This window comes from Protomyctophum parallelum, assembly GCF_964188405.1.
Source record: "Protomyctophum parallelum genome assembly, chromosome: 5".
Classification (NCBI taxonomy): Eukaryota; Metazoa; Chordata; class Actinopteri; order Myctophiformes; family Myctophidae; genus Protomyctophum; species Protomyctophum parallelum.
Window position 1 is genome coordinate 14,298,767 of NC_139702.1, and position 18,491 is coordinate 14,317,257.

The window sequence follows — 18,491 nt, forward strand, 5'->3', positions numbered from 1 at the left end:
AGATTGCTGCGGATTGTTGGACCGGGCTGCAGATTGCTGGAGAATATATGACCGGGCTGCAGGGTTTGGAGTGTTATGAGCTGTAGTGGAATTAGTTTTGCGTTCCTTATCCCTCTGGAGGGCCTCTGTATTTTCTTTCTTAGTGGGAAGTAGTTTAGAATCAACTGGTAATGTTTGAGTTACTGGTGGCTTACTGTCTTTGGCATGCGTATCGGGTGTTGGGTGTGAGTCATATGGAGTCCCCCATGTGACAAGGCTGTCGTCGGTACCAGGAGGACTGGCTATGCTGGCGTGTGTAGAGTGGAGTTTAATCTGTTCTTCCACGTATTCACTTGTGCGCTCCGCAATGTCCTGTATAGGCACTGGCTGTCTGGTCTTGTTCGATGCACTCACATAGTCCCCTTCTTCAGCTGCCTCCAAGACCTCTGCTTCGGCTTCAGCTGCAGCTGCTTCTCTTTTAACAGATAGCGTTCCCAGTTCAGCCTCCAGCTTAGCCTTTTCAATTTTTAGTTGTGCCTCCCTTTCGGCAAATGACACTCGTGCTTTCGCTGCTTCAGCCCTGGCACGAGCTTTTACTACGGCACTGGTGGATGAAGCTGTAGTGCTGCTTCTCCGTGAACCGGATGATGAATTATTGTCTTTTACTCGCTTTGTATCCATGTTTAGATGAGAGGAAGGTTGTTTGTTGTAGCTGCTGTTAACTCCAGAAGATCTTGTTTTTTCACTGTACTGCCCCCACTGAGGTGTTGTAACGACAATTAGGCAGCCAGCCAAACTCCATTCAAAAAAGAGACAGGAGTCAGGAATGAGGCATCTTGCTCCCTTTTTACTGATCTTTGTCAGGAGTGAAACTGTAACACAGTAAAATGTACAAATACAATTGACTGTTAAGAGTCACATGAAATAATACAGACCTTTGCAAATAGTCTATCAAACTGCTACAAAACTCTACAGCATGTAAGTCATCAAAAAGCAGTTAAACAATTGGCATTTAAATAATCAAACCAAAATCGTAACAATCCTGTCTAAATCCAAATACGTGTTACATTCCTTGCATTAAATGGAAATAAACATTAAACTTACAAACAATGCTCTTTCTGTAGTCTCAGACAGCACAGCTAACCTCTCTCTTCACAGCAAACATTGTTCTGCCTGCTCTCCCTCACTCACATGGAGTCTCATTGTACTGATTACCCCTCAATGCAGCACAAGGGACAATCAATCAGGTACAATCAAGCAGGCTTGGGTCACTTTAACCTAGGGTTGCTTAATAGGCACACATTAATACTACAGAAAATAAAGCCTGCACCAACACTAGCCTGGAAGGCAACACAGAAACCAATACTTTTGTAGGCCTACTTGCCTTTTACTCAAGTAAAATTTGATCAGCTGACATTTACTCGCAACAACGTACTTTATACTTTTAGTTAAGCAAGAGATGTGAGTACTTTGTCCACCACTGGTGCCATGCCTATATATGGCCGTATTGCGGTCGTGTATATGGTCATGTTGTCTCATGAGTCATATACAGTAGGTAACCATGGAGATGGTCCTGTTATTTTATCAGGTTTGTTTCTGTCTGGGTCAGAGTGATGTGGCCGTGGCTCGTCCGCCGGAGTTAACAGTATTTCAGATGAAGCGTTTTTTATGGTCCAATTCCTTGTGATTTCCAGAATGCACGAGTCAAGACCAAAGAGCACAGAGGGTGGAACCAACAGAGAGACAGGAGGGTGGATGAGTCACAGCTGGAGGTGAGAAATAGTGTGGAGACAGCAAAGAAAGCAGGTTAGAGTAAAGTAAGATGTTAAGCAGAAGCTGCCACAACAACTCAGTATATGAAAGAATGAATGAAATATTTATTTTCATGCCACTTTGGCACTTTGACAACAACTGACATTACAGTCCTTCCTGTTCGTATTCCGAAATGCATTATTAAATACATGAATACATCACTTGTACAGTATTTGAACAAAAATGAAAACAAAATGCTGCTCATTGACCAGGCCTTTTCAAGGAACGAGGCAAATGAAAAGGTGTACTTTTGAAATAGGCGTTTCAGACTAATCGGTACTTCAAACTATCCTTTGTCCCGGGTGCTATTCAACTGCTGAACAGCAGATAGCACTTTATTCTTGCGTCTTTGCACATACTGCCCACTAATGCACTTTTGCTGACTTTGCTACTAATTGAATGTCATGCATTCTCTGCCTCTAGTGCCCTGTTCTTAGATCTTAGTCTTGTATTGAATGTTGTTGTGTGTATTTTTACTATTATCTGGCTGCAAACCAATTCCCTGCAAGGGACAATAAAGCTAATCTTGAACCTTCAGTTTCTCGAAGTCCTCCAACTATATAAATTCATGATTTGGATCTATCTTATTAAAAAGTCTCTCCCTAATAGAGTTGGACAATAAAAAACAAAATGCATTTCATTTTCAATTTCCTTTAGATCACACAGACTTCATAATCTATCCTCCTCAACCGTGCCTATATCTACCTGTCTCAATATGCAGACCAAGTATGCCAGCTCTAATTTGGGCACACATAGGGATCGTTTCTTTTTTGACAGATTATACAGTGGCTGTGAACAGTTAAAAAAAAACCTGCCTGCCAGTGACATCATCGATAGATTTAAAATGTTTTATAATAGTCTCCGCCAGGCCAGGCCGAAGGAGACTACACACTACACAACACACTACATCGTATTTTGTAGTAGTGTTCTGTGATTTCCTGTCTGCCTTGTTTGCTGTTTCCTGCCTTGTCTCACCTCCCTGGATTATTGTAACCCTAGTCACCTGTGTTGCGTTTGCTTGTTAACCTATCACAGTGTTGATTGTCTGTTTCAGTTCACCTGTGTGTAGTTAGTCTTTGTCTATATATATGGCCCGCAGTGACAGTGAGTTCATACAGCCTATGATGTGGTCAGTTCTAGTTTGTGGCTTCCAGTATAGAGGATATGCGGCAAGGTTAATTAAATAAGGTTAGGAAGCGAAGTCCGTACGGTGGACTCCATGTTGCTTTGCTGGAAGGAATGAAACATGTGCAGTTGAGACCAATTAAGGAAGCTGAACGTGGAAGTGTTGGCTGCATATAGCCAATTGCGCATATGTTTCTTTCCTTCCAGGGAGCAACATGGAGTCCACCGTACGGTCTTCACTTCCTAACCTTATTTAACCTTGGTATGCGCGTGACATACCTGGAAGTTATGCCAAAAAACGACTTTTCTGACCTTGATAGCCCAATATCCAAACAGAAAAGTCCTATCTGATTAGACATTAAACTCACTTTGCCAAGTCACTTTGTGACTCGATTTCTCATTCGCTTTATGCATGCGCATAACCTCTATATTTGAAGTTCCTAGTTTGTTTAGTAAATAATAATAAAGAAAGTACTGTAAACTTTTGTAAAAAATATACATATTTAGCCACAGCTTGCCCAAATGCCTGTCAAAAAAATTGCAGAAAATTGCTAAAACGAAGGAAAGCAGTAAAATAAAGAAAGAAAAAAAAATACTTTCTCCAAACAACCTAAAACATGAACATTGAATAAAAATAAGTAGTCCTTTAAACTCTTTCATGAAGTGTGGCTCATCACCAGTGTTGTAGTGCTACTTTTAGAAGTGGGGGGGGACGCCCCATAAGACACATGCATGCACATTTGCGTGCACGTGCGCAACGCGCATAGACACACTATTAAAACATGCAGATGTGAGCCTATTTCAGGGTTTACAATGCTTGATCATGTCCATAAAAGCAAAATATATATTTTAGACTCCCTCACACCCCCCCCACTACACCCTGAAAAAATATGGTCGCAAATACAAGCGGCTGAAATTAGTTTTCTTGTTTTTTTGTGGCTTTTGCCTTTATTTTTTTATGGAGGGACAGACAGTAGGCTGATAGGAAATGGGGAGAGAGATGGGGGGAAGACATGCAGTAAGGGTTGTCGGGATTAGGAGTCTGGCACACTGCCAGACTGGATTACCAGCCAAGGTGCCTGGACCGCTGAGCCATGGCACAGGCTTCTTCCATTTAATTTAGAAATGTATTTCATTATGTGTTCATAATAAGAAAAAAGTTCTATTTCGATGTACATACAAATAACATTCAGCCATTCAACATTATGGAACCAAAGAAAATCTATATACGTTTGTTATGATCATTCATTCATAAGCAATTGCTTTATTTATATAAAAGGAACAGTTTATTAAGAGTGTGCTTTGTATCCTGACATTCAGTCATAGTCTGTTATCACATGAAGCAGTGGTATAAAACCAGTGGTCCTTGAGGGGGTTCCAGGTGGTCCCCAGCTAAATGATGGAGAGTTGGCACAGTAGATAAATGGATTAGATCTTTAACTCTTGAGAGCGTGAAATAAAACCAAATGGACCCCTACAGGTTCAGCATCAATACAGCATGGAATTGTGGACAAAATCTTATCAACAAAATATTCTATGTTTTGGATCTGAGAGGCTATAAATCTCATCGAATGGTGGTCCGTGGCTCAAATGCAGAATAAATAATGGGCCCTCATATGGAAAGTGTTGAAACCCACTGATCACAATCACATCACATCACTGCACACTGTAACCTTCAGTGGTTTGGTTTGTAAGGCAATTATTTTCTGTGTAGGGCATAGAACACATGTGTATCTGTGTAGGGCATAGAACACGTGTGAATCATGTATACGAATATGCCTGGAAAAGGTTTCATCATGGTATGTCTCTTGCTAGTAGTCCTGATTGATTGATTGATTGAAGTATTTATTAACAGCAGTGACGTGCAGAGAGTGTTAGGGGCAGGGGCTGAAATCCCGTTAAGAGGGCACTTTTTGGACAAAAATAGCAGAAATAGCAGATCTACGAGCTCTCAACGCGTCGCAGTGCGGTGCATTGTGAGCTTGTAGATCAGCTATTTTCGGGGCGCCAACCCAGCACTCTTTAGCTAGTGGAGTTGTGGCATACAACATGGATTTCTAAGCAATCTTTTTTTCAACGCAAAATGCTGCGTTCAAGTTCAGGGGACTTCGGGGAAAAAAGCAATTCCCCTGAATGCTGCCTTCCGGCATGGCATGAAAGGAGAGGAAGGCATTTGCATTTCTTCCACCATATAGTAAATGCTGCATTCGTGGTCTGGAGAGGGCAGGTGTTTTACAGACGGGTAAAGGGGCAGGGGCTGAAGCCCCCTTTGATGTCTATGTGTGCACGTCCCTGATTAACAGTTTGCAGAATTACAGTACATTTCAAGCACAACTCAATACAGTGATACAGTGTTAACAGTGAATGGACGACCCAATAAAGCACTACACTTGTTTACAAGAGGGTCCACCTTGTTCAATTCATCATAACATTTAGAGACGTATAGGTACAAATATACACTTCTATATACTAGTCAAAGAACAGGAAGTCGGTATAGTGTAAGAATTGTTTTCAACATATCAAGAAAATGTCAACTGAACCGGAGAAATTGCTTGGCTACAATTAATTAAAACTTAATTAAAACTAAATGAAGGTGGAACATTAACCCATTTAGTGTTAGCGTTACGTTATGCTTTAGCTATTTAAAAATAGCAGATCTACAAGCTCATAGCGCGCCACCGAGTGGCGCGCTATGAGCTTGTAGGTCTGCTATTTTTGAAAAATCGAAGAACGACTGACACAGAAACATAGCTTTTTCAGAAAACTGTCATTTTCAAACAGACATTTTTAGAATCTGATCTCAGGTCAGAATGGGTTAATGTTATATACCTTCATGTTCCCCTCAAAGTCTGGCCACGAAGGCAGAAAGCACCAAACACAACAACCACAGTGGTCGGGACAGGGCCGATGCAGGAGGGCCACTGGAGTCAGGGACAGGGTGGGGAACAATGGAATGATAACACCGGCCCACGTTGCCAACTTTATCGACGGCAATAAATTCCACTATCTGAGAGCAACAGGAAGCATTGTAGTTTGCCTGGATCGAGGGAGCGTCCAGGCCGGTGTTCTGGAGAGTTCCATTACCCAGACGCAGCGTGAGCCTCTCTATGCCAGTGCCATTAATACCATCGGTGAGGTTCGCCGAGAGCTCCCAGTTGAAGGGTTCACATCGCGATAAGTCCTCGGGGCAGCTTTCGGCCTGCACGCTGACAATGTCGCACAGTGGTGGTACGAAATCTGTGATCTGGAGAAAGAAAGGGCATCAAAATGAAATGTGGAAGGAGGTAAACGGTTGTGAATCGGCCTACTGTAAAACCAGGCTGGAGGCAGCTCAGAGGGAACCGGGCTTTTGCTCCCAAGCTTTGGAATGAGCTGCCTCTGAACATAAGACAAGCCCTTCAGGTGTTTAAATCACGCCTCAAGACGTATCTTTATTCTTTGGCATTTCCAAGCATAGTATGAGCTGTTTTTGATGTTGAAAGTGACACTGTGTATGTTGTTTGTTTTTAAATGAAGTTGTAGTTTTTAATATTATTTTATTGTAAAACACTTTGGTACAACTCTGTTGTTATTTATATGTGCTATATAAATAAAGATGGTATGGTATCGTTTGGTACTGTAGGTGCAGTAGGCCTACAATATAAAGTTAAAGACAAATGTATACTTCATCAGGTCGGTGTCGATTGCTGAAAATGTATTGATTTGATTGAATGATTTTAACAAGTGGGCTTAAACATATATATGGCATCTGTAACTTTTAGGCCTATGTCTTAACCGGGATTTAAACCCAGGTCTCCCCTGGTGAGAAAACAGAAATACTCATTCAAGGAGGTATAATCCCTGTTTAGCCTGGGCACCATTTCATTTCGGTATATGATCCGGTCGGGAGCGGATGATATCGTTACGTCATGTTGTAGAATTGTTTTGTAGTCGACAGGCAGGAACAACAGGCGTCAACTTTATTGAGGGAAAAGGAAGGTTCCTTCCTTTCCCCTCAATAAAAGCTCTCGTAGCCTGTAGCTTTTATTGAGAAAAATCGGTTTGAGGGAAAAGGAAGTTGCCGCCTGTTGTTCCTGCCTGTCGACTACAAAACAATCAACATGACGTAACGATATCATCCGCTCCCGACAGGATCATACGGACTTTTGAAACAGAGACCAGGCTTTCCTCCGAGGTGGTGGGAAGCCTGGTGAGGCCAGGTTAATCCCTGCTTGGTTAGGGTTCGGTTCATGCAGTACTGTATGATTACCAGCAGGTGTCCCACCCAGCACCAGGATCTAACTTGCTCAGTGGTGCATGGTGTAGGCAGGGAGACCACTTCCACCCACTGCAGATGCAGCAGTTTTATGGTATAGAAATTAATTCAATTTTTATATTGTTAAAATAACTTCCTAATTAACTACCTCCCCCTGGTCAGCCAGGGAAAGGAACTGGTCGGAATAACGTGTTCCTTCCACATGCTCCCCTCCCCCCCCCTGTCAGGTAAAAAGAAGCAGCTTGGACTCCTCATGCATAGAAGGAAGCATGAGGTCAGTCCGCTGCCCTCCCCCCAGGTTGGCAGAGGAAGTGTAGCACCCAGGATTACATTAGATAATTGACACTGGGTGAAAAAATGGGTTGCAAAATCGTGGGATACATTTTTTAATTAAAATAAATAACTTCCATATTGCAACTCGGGACAGGGAGGAACTCCTTATATGGCCAGCACACGCTATAGTAGGGAGGATTATCACAACTAAACAGAGCATGTGAGCGGAGCGGAGCGGAGCGAGGAGCGGAGCGGGGGGATTTTGACGTGAGCGCGGAGTGGGTTTTTAAATGGGTCAGATTGACTTCCGGAGCGAGAACTGTCCTCCGCTCCGAGCCGCTCCGAGCCGCTCAGTGCACACGGCACGGCACTGTGCAAGCTTGGCTAGCAGTTTACTGTACATCTATCATTGTCTCTCAAGCAGGCCCGGCACCACGGGGGGGTAAAGGGGATGTTTGCACCCTTAAATCAACCTCTTTGCCTTTGTGCCCCCTCAAAAATCTCAATTGCCCTCAGTCATTTCATCCTGGCGCCGGGCCTGCTCTCAGACTCAAGCCCAGCCCCATACGCGTAATCTGCTTCACGGACTGTCCATGAGAATAGACATACAAATCACCAATGCACCGCTCATGGCGTGTCGACAGTTTACATATCTGTTCTTTTGGATTTGGACACATGACGATGGGCTACAACAGAGCATGTGAGCGCGAGCGCGAGCGGAGCGGGTGGATTTTGAAGTGAGCGCGGAGCGAGCGTAGAGCGGCGTGGGGGGAGATGAACGTGAGCACGGAGCGAGCGTAACAAAAGCCGTCGAGAGCGAAGAGCGGAATTATCGTCCGCTCCGCTCCGCTCACATGCTCTGCAACAAAACAAAAAAATAAGTGATATTTGAATTAAGTGAAATCACTGAATATATCTTTAAATGAAAAATGAAACCTTCACCAATCGTACACATTTTAAGGTAGCAGTGCCTAGGCGCTGTATCCGTTGTAATGGTATAAAGATGGGGTAGGTTGGTTACCTTGCTAACAACAGAAAGTCGTAGAACAGCATAGTTGGAGTCGGCACCACCACCGCTGGATGACTTGGCCTCGATGGTCAGAGTTACATCGGTGCCTGATGGTGTGTTTCCAGGTGGCGTAATGGTCAACGTTGCATTGGCATACTGGCCGGATGTCAAAGGCAGTCTGTCAGAGAATTGGAGAGGAGAACAGGATAATGGGAAAATGTCATTATGACAATATTTCGTTGCTGTCGGGACTCGGGAGGAAACCTCATAACTCAATTTTTTAGGTTTTTGAACACCCTTTACGTCTGTGTGTTGTTTCGAATTTAACCAATGGAAATTAGACCCTCAAACTCCACCACTTCTCTCCCTCTCATGGAAGTAATTGACAATATATAAAGTCACAACACCAACTTTGATGAGGCAGTATTGCTCTGTTTTTAAAAAGAAATCTTAAAAGTTTTCTTAATTTGTTTTGTTTATGAGTGAAAGTTGATCCATATCGGTATTGATTAGAATGCCCGCTGTGTTTGGTGCTTTCTCCTCACCTTGGTGGGAAATCCATATCAAAGCCTCTGTCATTCTTGGCAGTGATGGAGTATGTGCCGTCAGAGCCCTGAGTCATCACACTGAATGGGAGGGAAAAGGGTTTCCCTGGCTCCAAACTGCTGTCTACTGCTGCCTGTTGAGTTGAGGAAAAGAAAAGGCAGGTGAAATAGTGTTTTATTACTTCCTTATATGATTCTCTCAAATTCAAAATAGCATTTGGAGGTATTCTTCCTATGTTGGTTTTGTGTGAGTTGTTGACTCGACACAATTATTTAATCATTCGTAAAGGTTGCTGGTTCGATTCCCCGGACCGGCAGGAAAAAAATATGTGTCAAGAAGTGATTGTCATCACTCACCCAACACCACTGAAGTGCCCTTGAGCAAGGCACTGAACCCCCAACTGCTCCAGTGGAGCTGCTTAGTGGCCAACAGTATAAGACTGTGGTTGTACTGGTCAGCTCCCAGGTTTTAATGTGTGTCTGTCTGTGTGTCTCTATGTGCAGGGCGTTGCTGAAAATTAGCACTTGTGCTCAGCTACTAGTTACCCTGGGTAAATAAAGTCAAAAAACAAATGGACAGAGGAGGTGACAATACTAACCTCGATGGCAACCTTGGAGACGGACATCTGGGTGGTGGACTGCCTCTGGAATTGTGTTCTGGACACTGAGTCTGTTCCATTCAGCATGACCACAAACTCACCCTCTGGGACTCTATCGACTGTTACCAGGATATCTCCATTTCCCATGTCCTTTGTTGAGCCACTGCTCATGGCCTCTGCACCAGAGACCATTCCCAAACCAACATACTCAATGGACACAGAATCTGGACCCTTTTTACCCATCACCGATAGCAACAGGGTGGCAGGCTGGCCTGGATTTGTAGGACAAATTGGGAAGAAGTTATGGCAGAGTGTAGAGTGAGTAGAAAGGCATAGATGTCATGTAGCCATGTGATTACCATGTATGATCTAATTTTTTACCAATCTTTACGATGCATGATTTGATGACTGTTTTACATCCTAAGTGCCTTATTGGACTCTGCATGGCAGGGGCGTCCTCCTCCCTGAGCCAAGCTTGCGCCTAACCGCATAGTTACCAATCTTTATGATACATGATTGGATGACTACATAATGGCTTTATTAGTTCCCCGTAATTTACAGTAAATGTACCTGCTTTTGGACGACCAGTGATCACTGCGTAACCTGGGTGAGGTCCCTGGAAGGCCTCAACAAAGTTATAGATGAAGGTGATGACGCTCTGACCTGGAATGACACAGAGAAAATGAATAACACTTCAATAAGTATTGAGCAAACCGATGGATGAATAAAAGGAGAGCTATAGGTTGTGTGAAGAAGCAGACACAGGTGAGTATTATCTGACCTGTCACTTTGAGTGTGTATGGTTGAACGGTGTCAATGTCGATCTGCCAGGTTCCTGGCAGCTTGTCAGCATTGAGACGTATTCTCCACAGGTTCCCCACCGTTTGAATGGTCCCCAAATTACCACTGGCCTCACTCTGTCTCTGGATAACACCTGGTTACATATGTAAAAAAGAAAAAGGTTAATACGGGTCCGTTTGGTTCCATTTGAACACTCTCAGAGTTACGGCCGAGGTCCTTGCAAATAAAACATTTGAGAACCACTAGTACTAGTTGGACTCCTAATGTGCCGTAGTGTCATAATAAATAATTATCATACATTAATAATAATAAAAATAATAATATTCTACATTCTGAAGAAAACCTGGACACTTGACTTTCAGTAAGTGGGTGTTGTGATCAAATAATATAAGAATATTATAATGGTGTAAAACAGAAAATCTAAAATGTTGCCACGGACAAGACCAAGTCTTTGCCACGGACACATTTGTCAGTGTACGGACATGTTATTGATCCCTGGATTAGCTGTCCACAGCACAGACACACAGATTATTGATCCATGGATTAGCTGTCCACAGCACAGACACACAGATTATTGATCCATGGATTAGCTGTCCACAGCACAGACACACAGATTATTGATCCATGGATTAGCTGTCCACAGCACAGACACACAGATTATTGATCCATGGATTAGCTGTCCACAGCACAGACACACAGATTATTGATCCATGGATTAGCTGTCCACAGCACAGACACAGATTATTGATCCATGGATTAGCTGTCCACAGCACAGACACACAGATTATTGATCCCTGGATTAGCTGTCCACAGCACAGACACACGGACACTGGCGGAGACAATGATACAGTACGTATACAGTATGCACAGAGCTTATAGTCTGATGTAAACAACAGCAGCATAAATTGTGTAGGCGCTGGGTGAATTATGTCCTACAGTACATATTAAAAACAATTAGCTAATGTATGTACTACTTTATTTGTTTGTTTGTTGTACCTTCTGGGTTGGTCAGTGTGAAGCTGCTAATAGCTTTTCCTGTAATATACAGAGTGACATTAGAGAGAGAGCCGTCCAACACAAAGGGGAAGATCTCCCTCCCAGCGCTCCTATCTCGCTGAAGAACCGTCACCTGAGAAAGAAACAGAAGAGAAATTAATTCCTACAACTGACCATGAACATTATTTTCATTACTTTATGGCCCTTTGGAGTTTGGAGCTGTATGTGTTTACTATTTACCAGGGCAGAGGTGGAAGAGTCAAGAATGATATCGGTGGCCTGAGGCAACTGGTTCTTAGAAACTTCAATGAATTGTCCCCCGGAAGCCAGAGACAGTTCTCTGTAGTCGTTGAAAGAACGAGCTTCAAGTGAACGACGCCTCCTCTTGGACCCCGTCAAGAAGAAATTAACCTGGTGACAAGGTGGAAAGGGAAAGAATGTAACGGGGCAGATGGGAAAAACATAGCAACGATGCAAGGATGCAATAATAAAATATTATTTTGTCTGTACGTATTTACCGTTGATTTGGTGCTCCTGATGAGGGCTACAATGGTATCCTTTAGTGCAATGTCTTTGGCTGTGGCATCAGTGAACACATAGATTTGAGAGGAGGCAGGGGCACCTGTTAGAGCCAACTATATGGAAAACAGAAAGGTGGACAATTGACATACAATATCATCGGTTGATATCCATATAAATCAACATGTAAATCCTGACTGGAGATTGTTATGATTAACTTCTGTATACCTGGAGTCCTGACAGACACATCTCAGGGAGATCGCCACCTCCTTTTGCCTTGAGCTTTGATACTTTGTCTTTCATTACATCACCATCTGGAGTCCTTGTCATGGGTCCAAATTCTACACAAACATGCACATATTTTTTGACATTGCATGATGACCACAAATACATATCATCATATATTACTATGACTTAATTAAGGCACTACAATAGATCTTACTTGGGTCATTGAAGGGGACCAGAACGTACTCAGAAGGTTCGTCCTGCGTTCCCTTGGTTTTGTCAATGATTTGGTGAACAAGTCTCCTGACTTCTACAATGTCGTCACCCATACTGCCTGTGGTGTCGATGACAAAACACACCACGGAGGCACGAGCAATGCCAACCATTCTGTGGGAGACAAAACGACACATAGAAACGATATAGGCTACTGTTGAATTGTCTCTCAAGCAGCAACAACTGGTGCTTATATAGTGTGGAACTAAAACTACCCAGGGGTAGCATTGACTGGATGTAAGTCTTTATATTTGTTTAATATACACTCATGTCATTAGCATTTGTTCATGCAATAACGTTATACGTAATCCTTTCTCATTTTCACCTCAAGAAGTCATTGTCTCCAGCAGCTCCACGGATGTCTTCCAGCAGTTGAAGGCTGGCACTGGTGGCTAAATGGACAGCAGCTGTGTGGAACGCCTCGTTGTCTGGGCGACGCTCATCCTTGCTGATGCCACCGCGAGGGACCACCGCGCTGGTCAGGTCAGCAGCACCGCCGTGACTGCATTTACCTGGCATAGGACAAAAAGGTGCGGGCTATTTATATTTTTTTGCTCAAGAAAATGCATTTGAAAATGTATTTTCGACCCCGGAAATACAATTTCCACAGCAATTCTCGATAGAGTTTCTGTAATGTATATACCTTGAGGCTTGGCATCAGAGAAGATCCCCATGTAGCCTGAGGTGAGTTTCTTCTCTTGTAGAATGATAGGAAGGATAGGATCGGGGCATGTTCCACTGGCACAGTCACTGCAGGTTGCAGCGTCCTTCTCTGCACACGTACAGTACGGCAAACACAGATCAATATTAAGGAAAATCAACCCTCTACAAACACCTTTAGATACGTTTACAACATTCTCAAAGCCTCAAAGATACAGAGAGAGATTACAAAGAAAAGAGAGAGACGCACCTGCCAGGTTTTCCAGAGGGAGGTCCGGGCGGAGGAGGTTGACGTATGGAACTTTGAATCCCAGCTCCACCCAGTTACTATGGCTGTAGAAGTCCTGATCACACACACACACACACACACACACACACACACACACACACACACACACACACACACACACACACACACACACACACACACACACACACAACAACACATGCACGCACGCACAGTTTTGTTTTAAAAACAAAGTATTTATGAGTAATTTAACATTATCTTCCTCCCCCTATCCCTCTCTCACCTGTAGGACACTCTTCCCAGTGTCTCTCTATCCCTCTCTCACCTGTAGTACACTCGTCCCAGTGTCTCTCTATCCCTCTCTCACCTGTAGGACACTCGTCCCAGTGTCTCTCTATCCCTCTCTCACCTGTAGGACACTCTTCCCAGTGTCTCTCTATCCCTCTCTCACCTGTAGGACACTCGTCCCAGTGTCTCTCTATCCCTCTCTCACCTGTAGGACACTCGTCCCAGTGTCTCTCTATCCCTCTCTCACCTGTAGGACACTCTTCCCAGTGTCTCTCTATCCCTCTCTCACCTGTAGGACATGCAGCACTCGTCCCAGTGTCTCTCTATCCCTCTCTCACCTGTAGGACACTCGTCCCAGTGTCTCTCTATCCCTCTCTCACCTGTAGTACATGCAGCACTCTTCCCAGTGTCTCTCTATCCCTCTCTCACCTGTAGTACATGCAGCACTCGTCCCAGTGTCTCCCTCGCAGCTTGGAAGTTCTGGTTGCGGATGTTGGCCTTGATGCTAGCCACACCCTCTGTGATCAGGCCCCGCCCCTCAAGGAAGGCCTCATTGTTGAAGTGGTGAGGAGGACTGGAGTTATGGACATCAATTTACAGTCGGTTAACTTGGGCTGTTTGCGATATAGATGTTACATGCAAGAACTCACTGTTCAAATGCCACATTTAACATTGTGGCAAAAGGTATTAGGCCTACTTGTCAGATTATACAGGCATTGTTTTTTATAATATTCTATAGCATTCCATGTAAGGTCTACTGCCAATAAATACTTCTATTATATTACCATTACATAATGTTTCTTACACACATAGCCAGGGCTCCATTTCCGTCACCGCTAAACCCCTTATCCCTGAACTTCTTTGCCTTTTTGTTACTATTTTGAAAAACATTTTTGAATAGTTCAACTAGACGATCTAAATTGACACGTTGTAAGCTTGTAGACTGGCCTTTTTAACTATTCAAAAATGTTTTGCAAAATAGTAAAAAAAAAAAGAAGATAAAGAAGTTTAGGGATAAGGGGTTTAGCGGTGACGAAAACGGAGCCCTGTGTACCTGTTGATGAAGTCTCGGTCCACCAGTCCGTTCTGAACGTAGATCTCATTGAGAGCAGAGCGGAACTTGGCGGCCGACACCTCTCCTGTTGCTCTGGGACCGAGACAGGCCTGGACCAGCTCCTCAGCAGAGTTACCCTGAGGTCAGAGGTGAAAGGTCAGTGTGGACCAGCTCCTCAGCAGAGTTACCCTGAGGTCAGAGGTGAAAGGTCAGTGTGGACCAGCTCCTCAGCAGAGTTACCCTGAGGTCAGAGGGGAAAGGTCAGTGTGGACCAGCTCCTCAGCAGAGTTACCCTGAGGTCAGAGGGGAAAGGTCAGTGTGGACCAGCTCCTCAGCAGAGTTACCCTGAGGTCAGAGGTGAAAGGTCAGTGTGGACCAGCTCCTCAGCAGAGTTACCCTGAGGTCAGAGGTGAAAGGTCAGTGTGGACCAGCCATAGAGTATATATGAATAGAGAAGACACCCGAGTTCTCCTCCCATCCACTTGCATTAAGTTGCTCAAAAGCGCATGAGGCGATTTCACTCCTCCTTCCTGGTAGGAACAGAGTGCATTCTGGGATGGATTTGCCTCAAACACATGAACGCGCTGCCGTTGACTATCATTGTGCCGTTTGCGCCCGTTCACGTATGAAACATTCGTTCACGTGTCATGGCCTCAAACACATGAACGTGATAGTCAACGGAGCAGCGCTGGCTCGAGCTGCAATGACAAATTCGGCCACTATGTCCATTTCAACCTCAGGGTTTCCTCTGGGTGCCTTCTCTATTCATATATACTCTAAGGGACCAGCTCCTCAGCAGAGTTACCCTGAGGTCAGAGGTCAGTCATATTACTCTCAAAGTTATGTACAGTCCATAATTCATTCATATACATTTATATAAAGGCAGCTGAGAGGTATTCACTGTGGCCTACAGTAAACATATTTTTCAGTTGATTTACATTCCAGATGTCAAATCTCTCAAAAATAAAAGCTAAAGCAGAACCAGTTTTGCAGCACAAGTGAGACTTCAAGGCAGCATCGCAACGCTCTTTCACAGGGGTGAAAAATGGGTTACAAAATCGTGGGATAAAAAATATATATATAAAAAATAAAAATAAAAGAACTGGGCATAACGGGCAACGGTCCCGGATAAGGGATCTATTAAAGGCAATGGCACGTCACGTGGACCGGTGATTTGTTTAATTGTTGTAATGCCCAAACCACACCTATGCATAATATAACGGGTAACAGAAGTGTTTTAGGGATTTAGACATGTAAGCAAAATACCAACTTTAGTGGGGGAACACCCCTTCCCCACTGCTAAATCCCAAAACAGTGTATTTAGAAAGATCAGACGAAAATGGAGCCCTAAATGTTCGTCTCTCTCTGTACATTAAATATGCATTTCTTACGAGTATGCTACAAAACAACAGACCATTGAATTAGTCTGACTTCGTGTGTGTGTGTGTGTGTGTGTGTGTGTGTGTGTGTGTGTGTGTGTGTGTGTGTGTGTCCTACCCACCGTAGGGTTGAACTCATGACCAGATGACTCAGCCACTCTCCTACAAGTCTGTCTCACTTTCTCCAACAGAGCCGTTCCTGTGATGCTGACGTGAGTGGATGCATCTCCTCCAATGGGAGCAAAGGCTACGGCCCCGCCCCATAGGGCCAAGGTAAGCAGGAGGACACCCGGCACTGGTGACATCATCAGTCTGAAAGAAAAGTTGTAAAGCAATTACATATCTTGCCTTTAAGTTAATGGCAGGGTGGAAAGGTACAATTTCAAGAAAAGGCGGGGATCCGAGCACTCAAATATAAAATCAAGGTACTTTATTTGCCTAAAAAAATGGCAACTAAAAAATACGGGGAAGCAGCTTTATGCTTCTAGGGGCCGACGGCGTGGAACACACTCCCACTGTACCTTCGTCAGGCAGCCTCTGTAGACATTTTTAAAGCACAGCTCAAGACCCACTTCTACACTCTTGCTTTTAATTGATCTTTTTATGTTTATGCCTTGCTTTTCCTTTCTTTCTTTCTCCATTGCTCTGTAAAGCACTTTGAGTTGCATTTCATGTCATGAAAGGTGCTATACAAATAATAGTTTTATTATTATTATTAATATTATCACAGAGTCTTCATCAGGGCATGTATGTTAGTCATGGCCATACTTGCCCTGGTGAAGACTCCTCTGTGAGTTGAAACATGTTGGCGTTTTAACGTTTGTAATAAAGTACCTTTGTCGCCTTATCTTCAACATTTTAGTCCCTTTGATCTTTGAAACACCAGACTACTTTTTTTCTTTTTTTTCTTTTTTTTACTTTTTGCACCTCCATTGAAGACCTTTTCCTTTTCAATTTGCCTTTCACAGCCCATACATCCAAACAGAAAAGTAATCTGTATGATATAAATCTATTGGCGAGATATCTTGAATATCTTAAATGTTTGCTCTGTTGATAAAAATAAATACAATTTTAATCATAATCCAAAAAAAAAAACCTCCCTGTTAAGTCTGACTTAATGGAAAGACTACTATGAAATCTCACTACTGAACATCATGCCATATATTACATAACTACACGACACGGTACACACTTATTGCCCGCTAATAAGAATAATACAAGCATAGAATAAATATATAATTGAATTATGAATCTAACAAAATAAATAAAGATACATTGTGGCTATCGGGGGAAAAACATGTTATGCACATTAATACACAATCATGGTTAATAATGGTTATCAACTCAAATGGTAGCCCAATCAGACCACCTAGTGAATCAAAGAGAGGTGGCTGCCCATCCCAGCACTATTTAATTTAAGCCTGACGTCGACATTTCAAACATGTCTTCTAAATCATGACAATTTTCTGGAAAAAATATATCATGTTTCTATATCAGTGGTTCTCAATATTTCATGTCAAGGACCCCAAAGAAATTATATAACAGGCCGCCAACCCTCATTTGAAAATATGTTGTTCCCCCCCCCCCATGAAGCAAAGATTTGAGTTAAAAACGTTCTACTACAAGCTCGTAGCGCTATGAGCTTATAGATCTGCTATTTTCTAAAACACCAAAAGGGGTTCCTGTCCAGAATGGGTTAAGAAGTTAAAATCACATAAATAAAGTGTGCTTTTAAAAAAAATATATATATATATATATCAGATCATTAAAAACAAGAAAGGAAAGATATCTAGCAAATACAGTACTTGATCAATTGTGTGTTATTTAAAAAGCAATTATCCCCATGAAAATAAAGAAAATAAAGACATTAAGAATCACCCAAGCCTATATGCCAACAATGGCAGTATACATACCTTTGCTCTAAGTCGCTTGACCGGTGTGAGAAATACTGTATGTCCTGTGTCTGAAAAAATATATATAGCATATTATACGGCCATGGGTGTGGTGGGACAATATAGGATTGCCAGCTGACAAGGAGGGTCCCAAGTTAACCAAGGCAGAGTTTATGTGTGTGTGTGTGTGTGTGTGTGTGTGTGTGTGTGTGTGTGTGTGTGTGTGTGTGTGTGTGTGTGTGTGTGTGTGTGTGTGTGTGTGTGTGTGCGTGCGTGTTTGTATACAAATGGAAATGATTAACTCGTCATCACCTAGCACATACATAGAGCCTATATATGAACTTGCATACCATATTAGTGAAAATTAAATACATAAATATATAAACCTATAGTATAGAGAAAAAAAGATGTTTGTGTTTTATCTTTTCCCTCCATTTTCTCATTCATTTTAGTCGTGGCTAATTCCCCATGTGTTCTGTGCTTGATGCCACAGCCAACGCTACAGGCCCTATGGCTGTGGTCCTGGGGCTGGGGAGGGTGAAGACTATACCAGAGGAAAC

The 18,491-nt window shown here is 43.1% G+C and overlaps 1 protein-coding gene across 1 annotated transcript; it reads right to left on the reverse strand.

Moving 5' to 3' along the window:
* Nucleotides 1-5,758: 5,758 nt before the first annotated feature.
* On the reverse strand, nt 5,759-16,347 carry LOC310858204 (von Willebrand factor A domain-containing protein 7-like; the record flags this gene model as incomplete). The annotated part of the gene is made up of 17 exons (XM_083764312.1): nt 5,759-6,160; nt 8,466-8,631; nt 8,999-9,132; nt 9,598-9,869; nt 10,168-10,260; nt 10,379-10,531; nt 11,395-11,527; nt 11,635-11,805; nt 11,913-12,029; nt 12,142-12,254; nt 12,356-12,525; nt 12,737-12,923; nt 13,055-13,183; nt 13,322-13,415; nt 14,036-14,180; nt 14,661-14,797; nt 16,162-16,347. The coding sequence occupies 17 exons, from the start codon at nt 16,345-16,347 to the stop codon at nt 5,759-5,761; spliced, it is 2,802 nt and encodes a 933-aa protein (XP_083620438.1).
* Nucleotides 16,348-18,491: the final 2,144 nt, after the last annotated feature.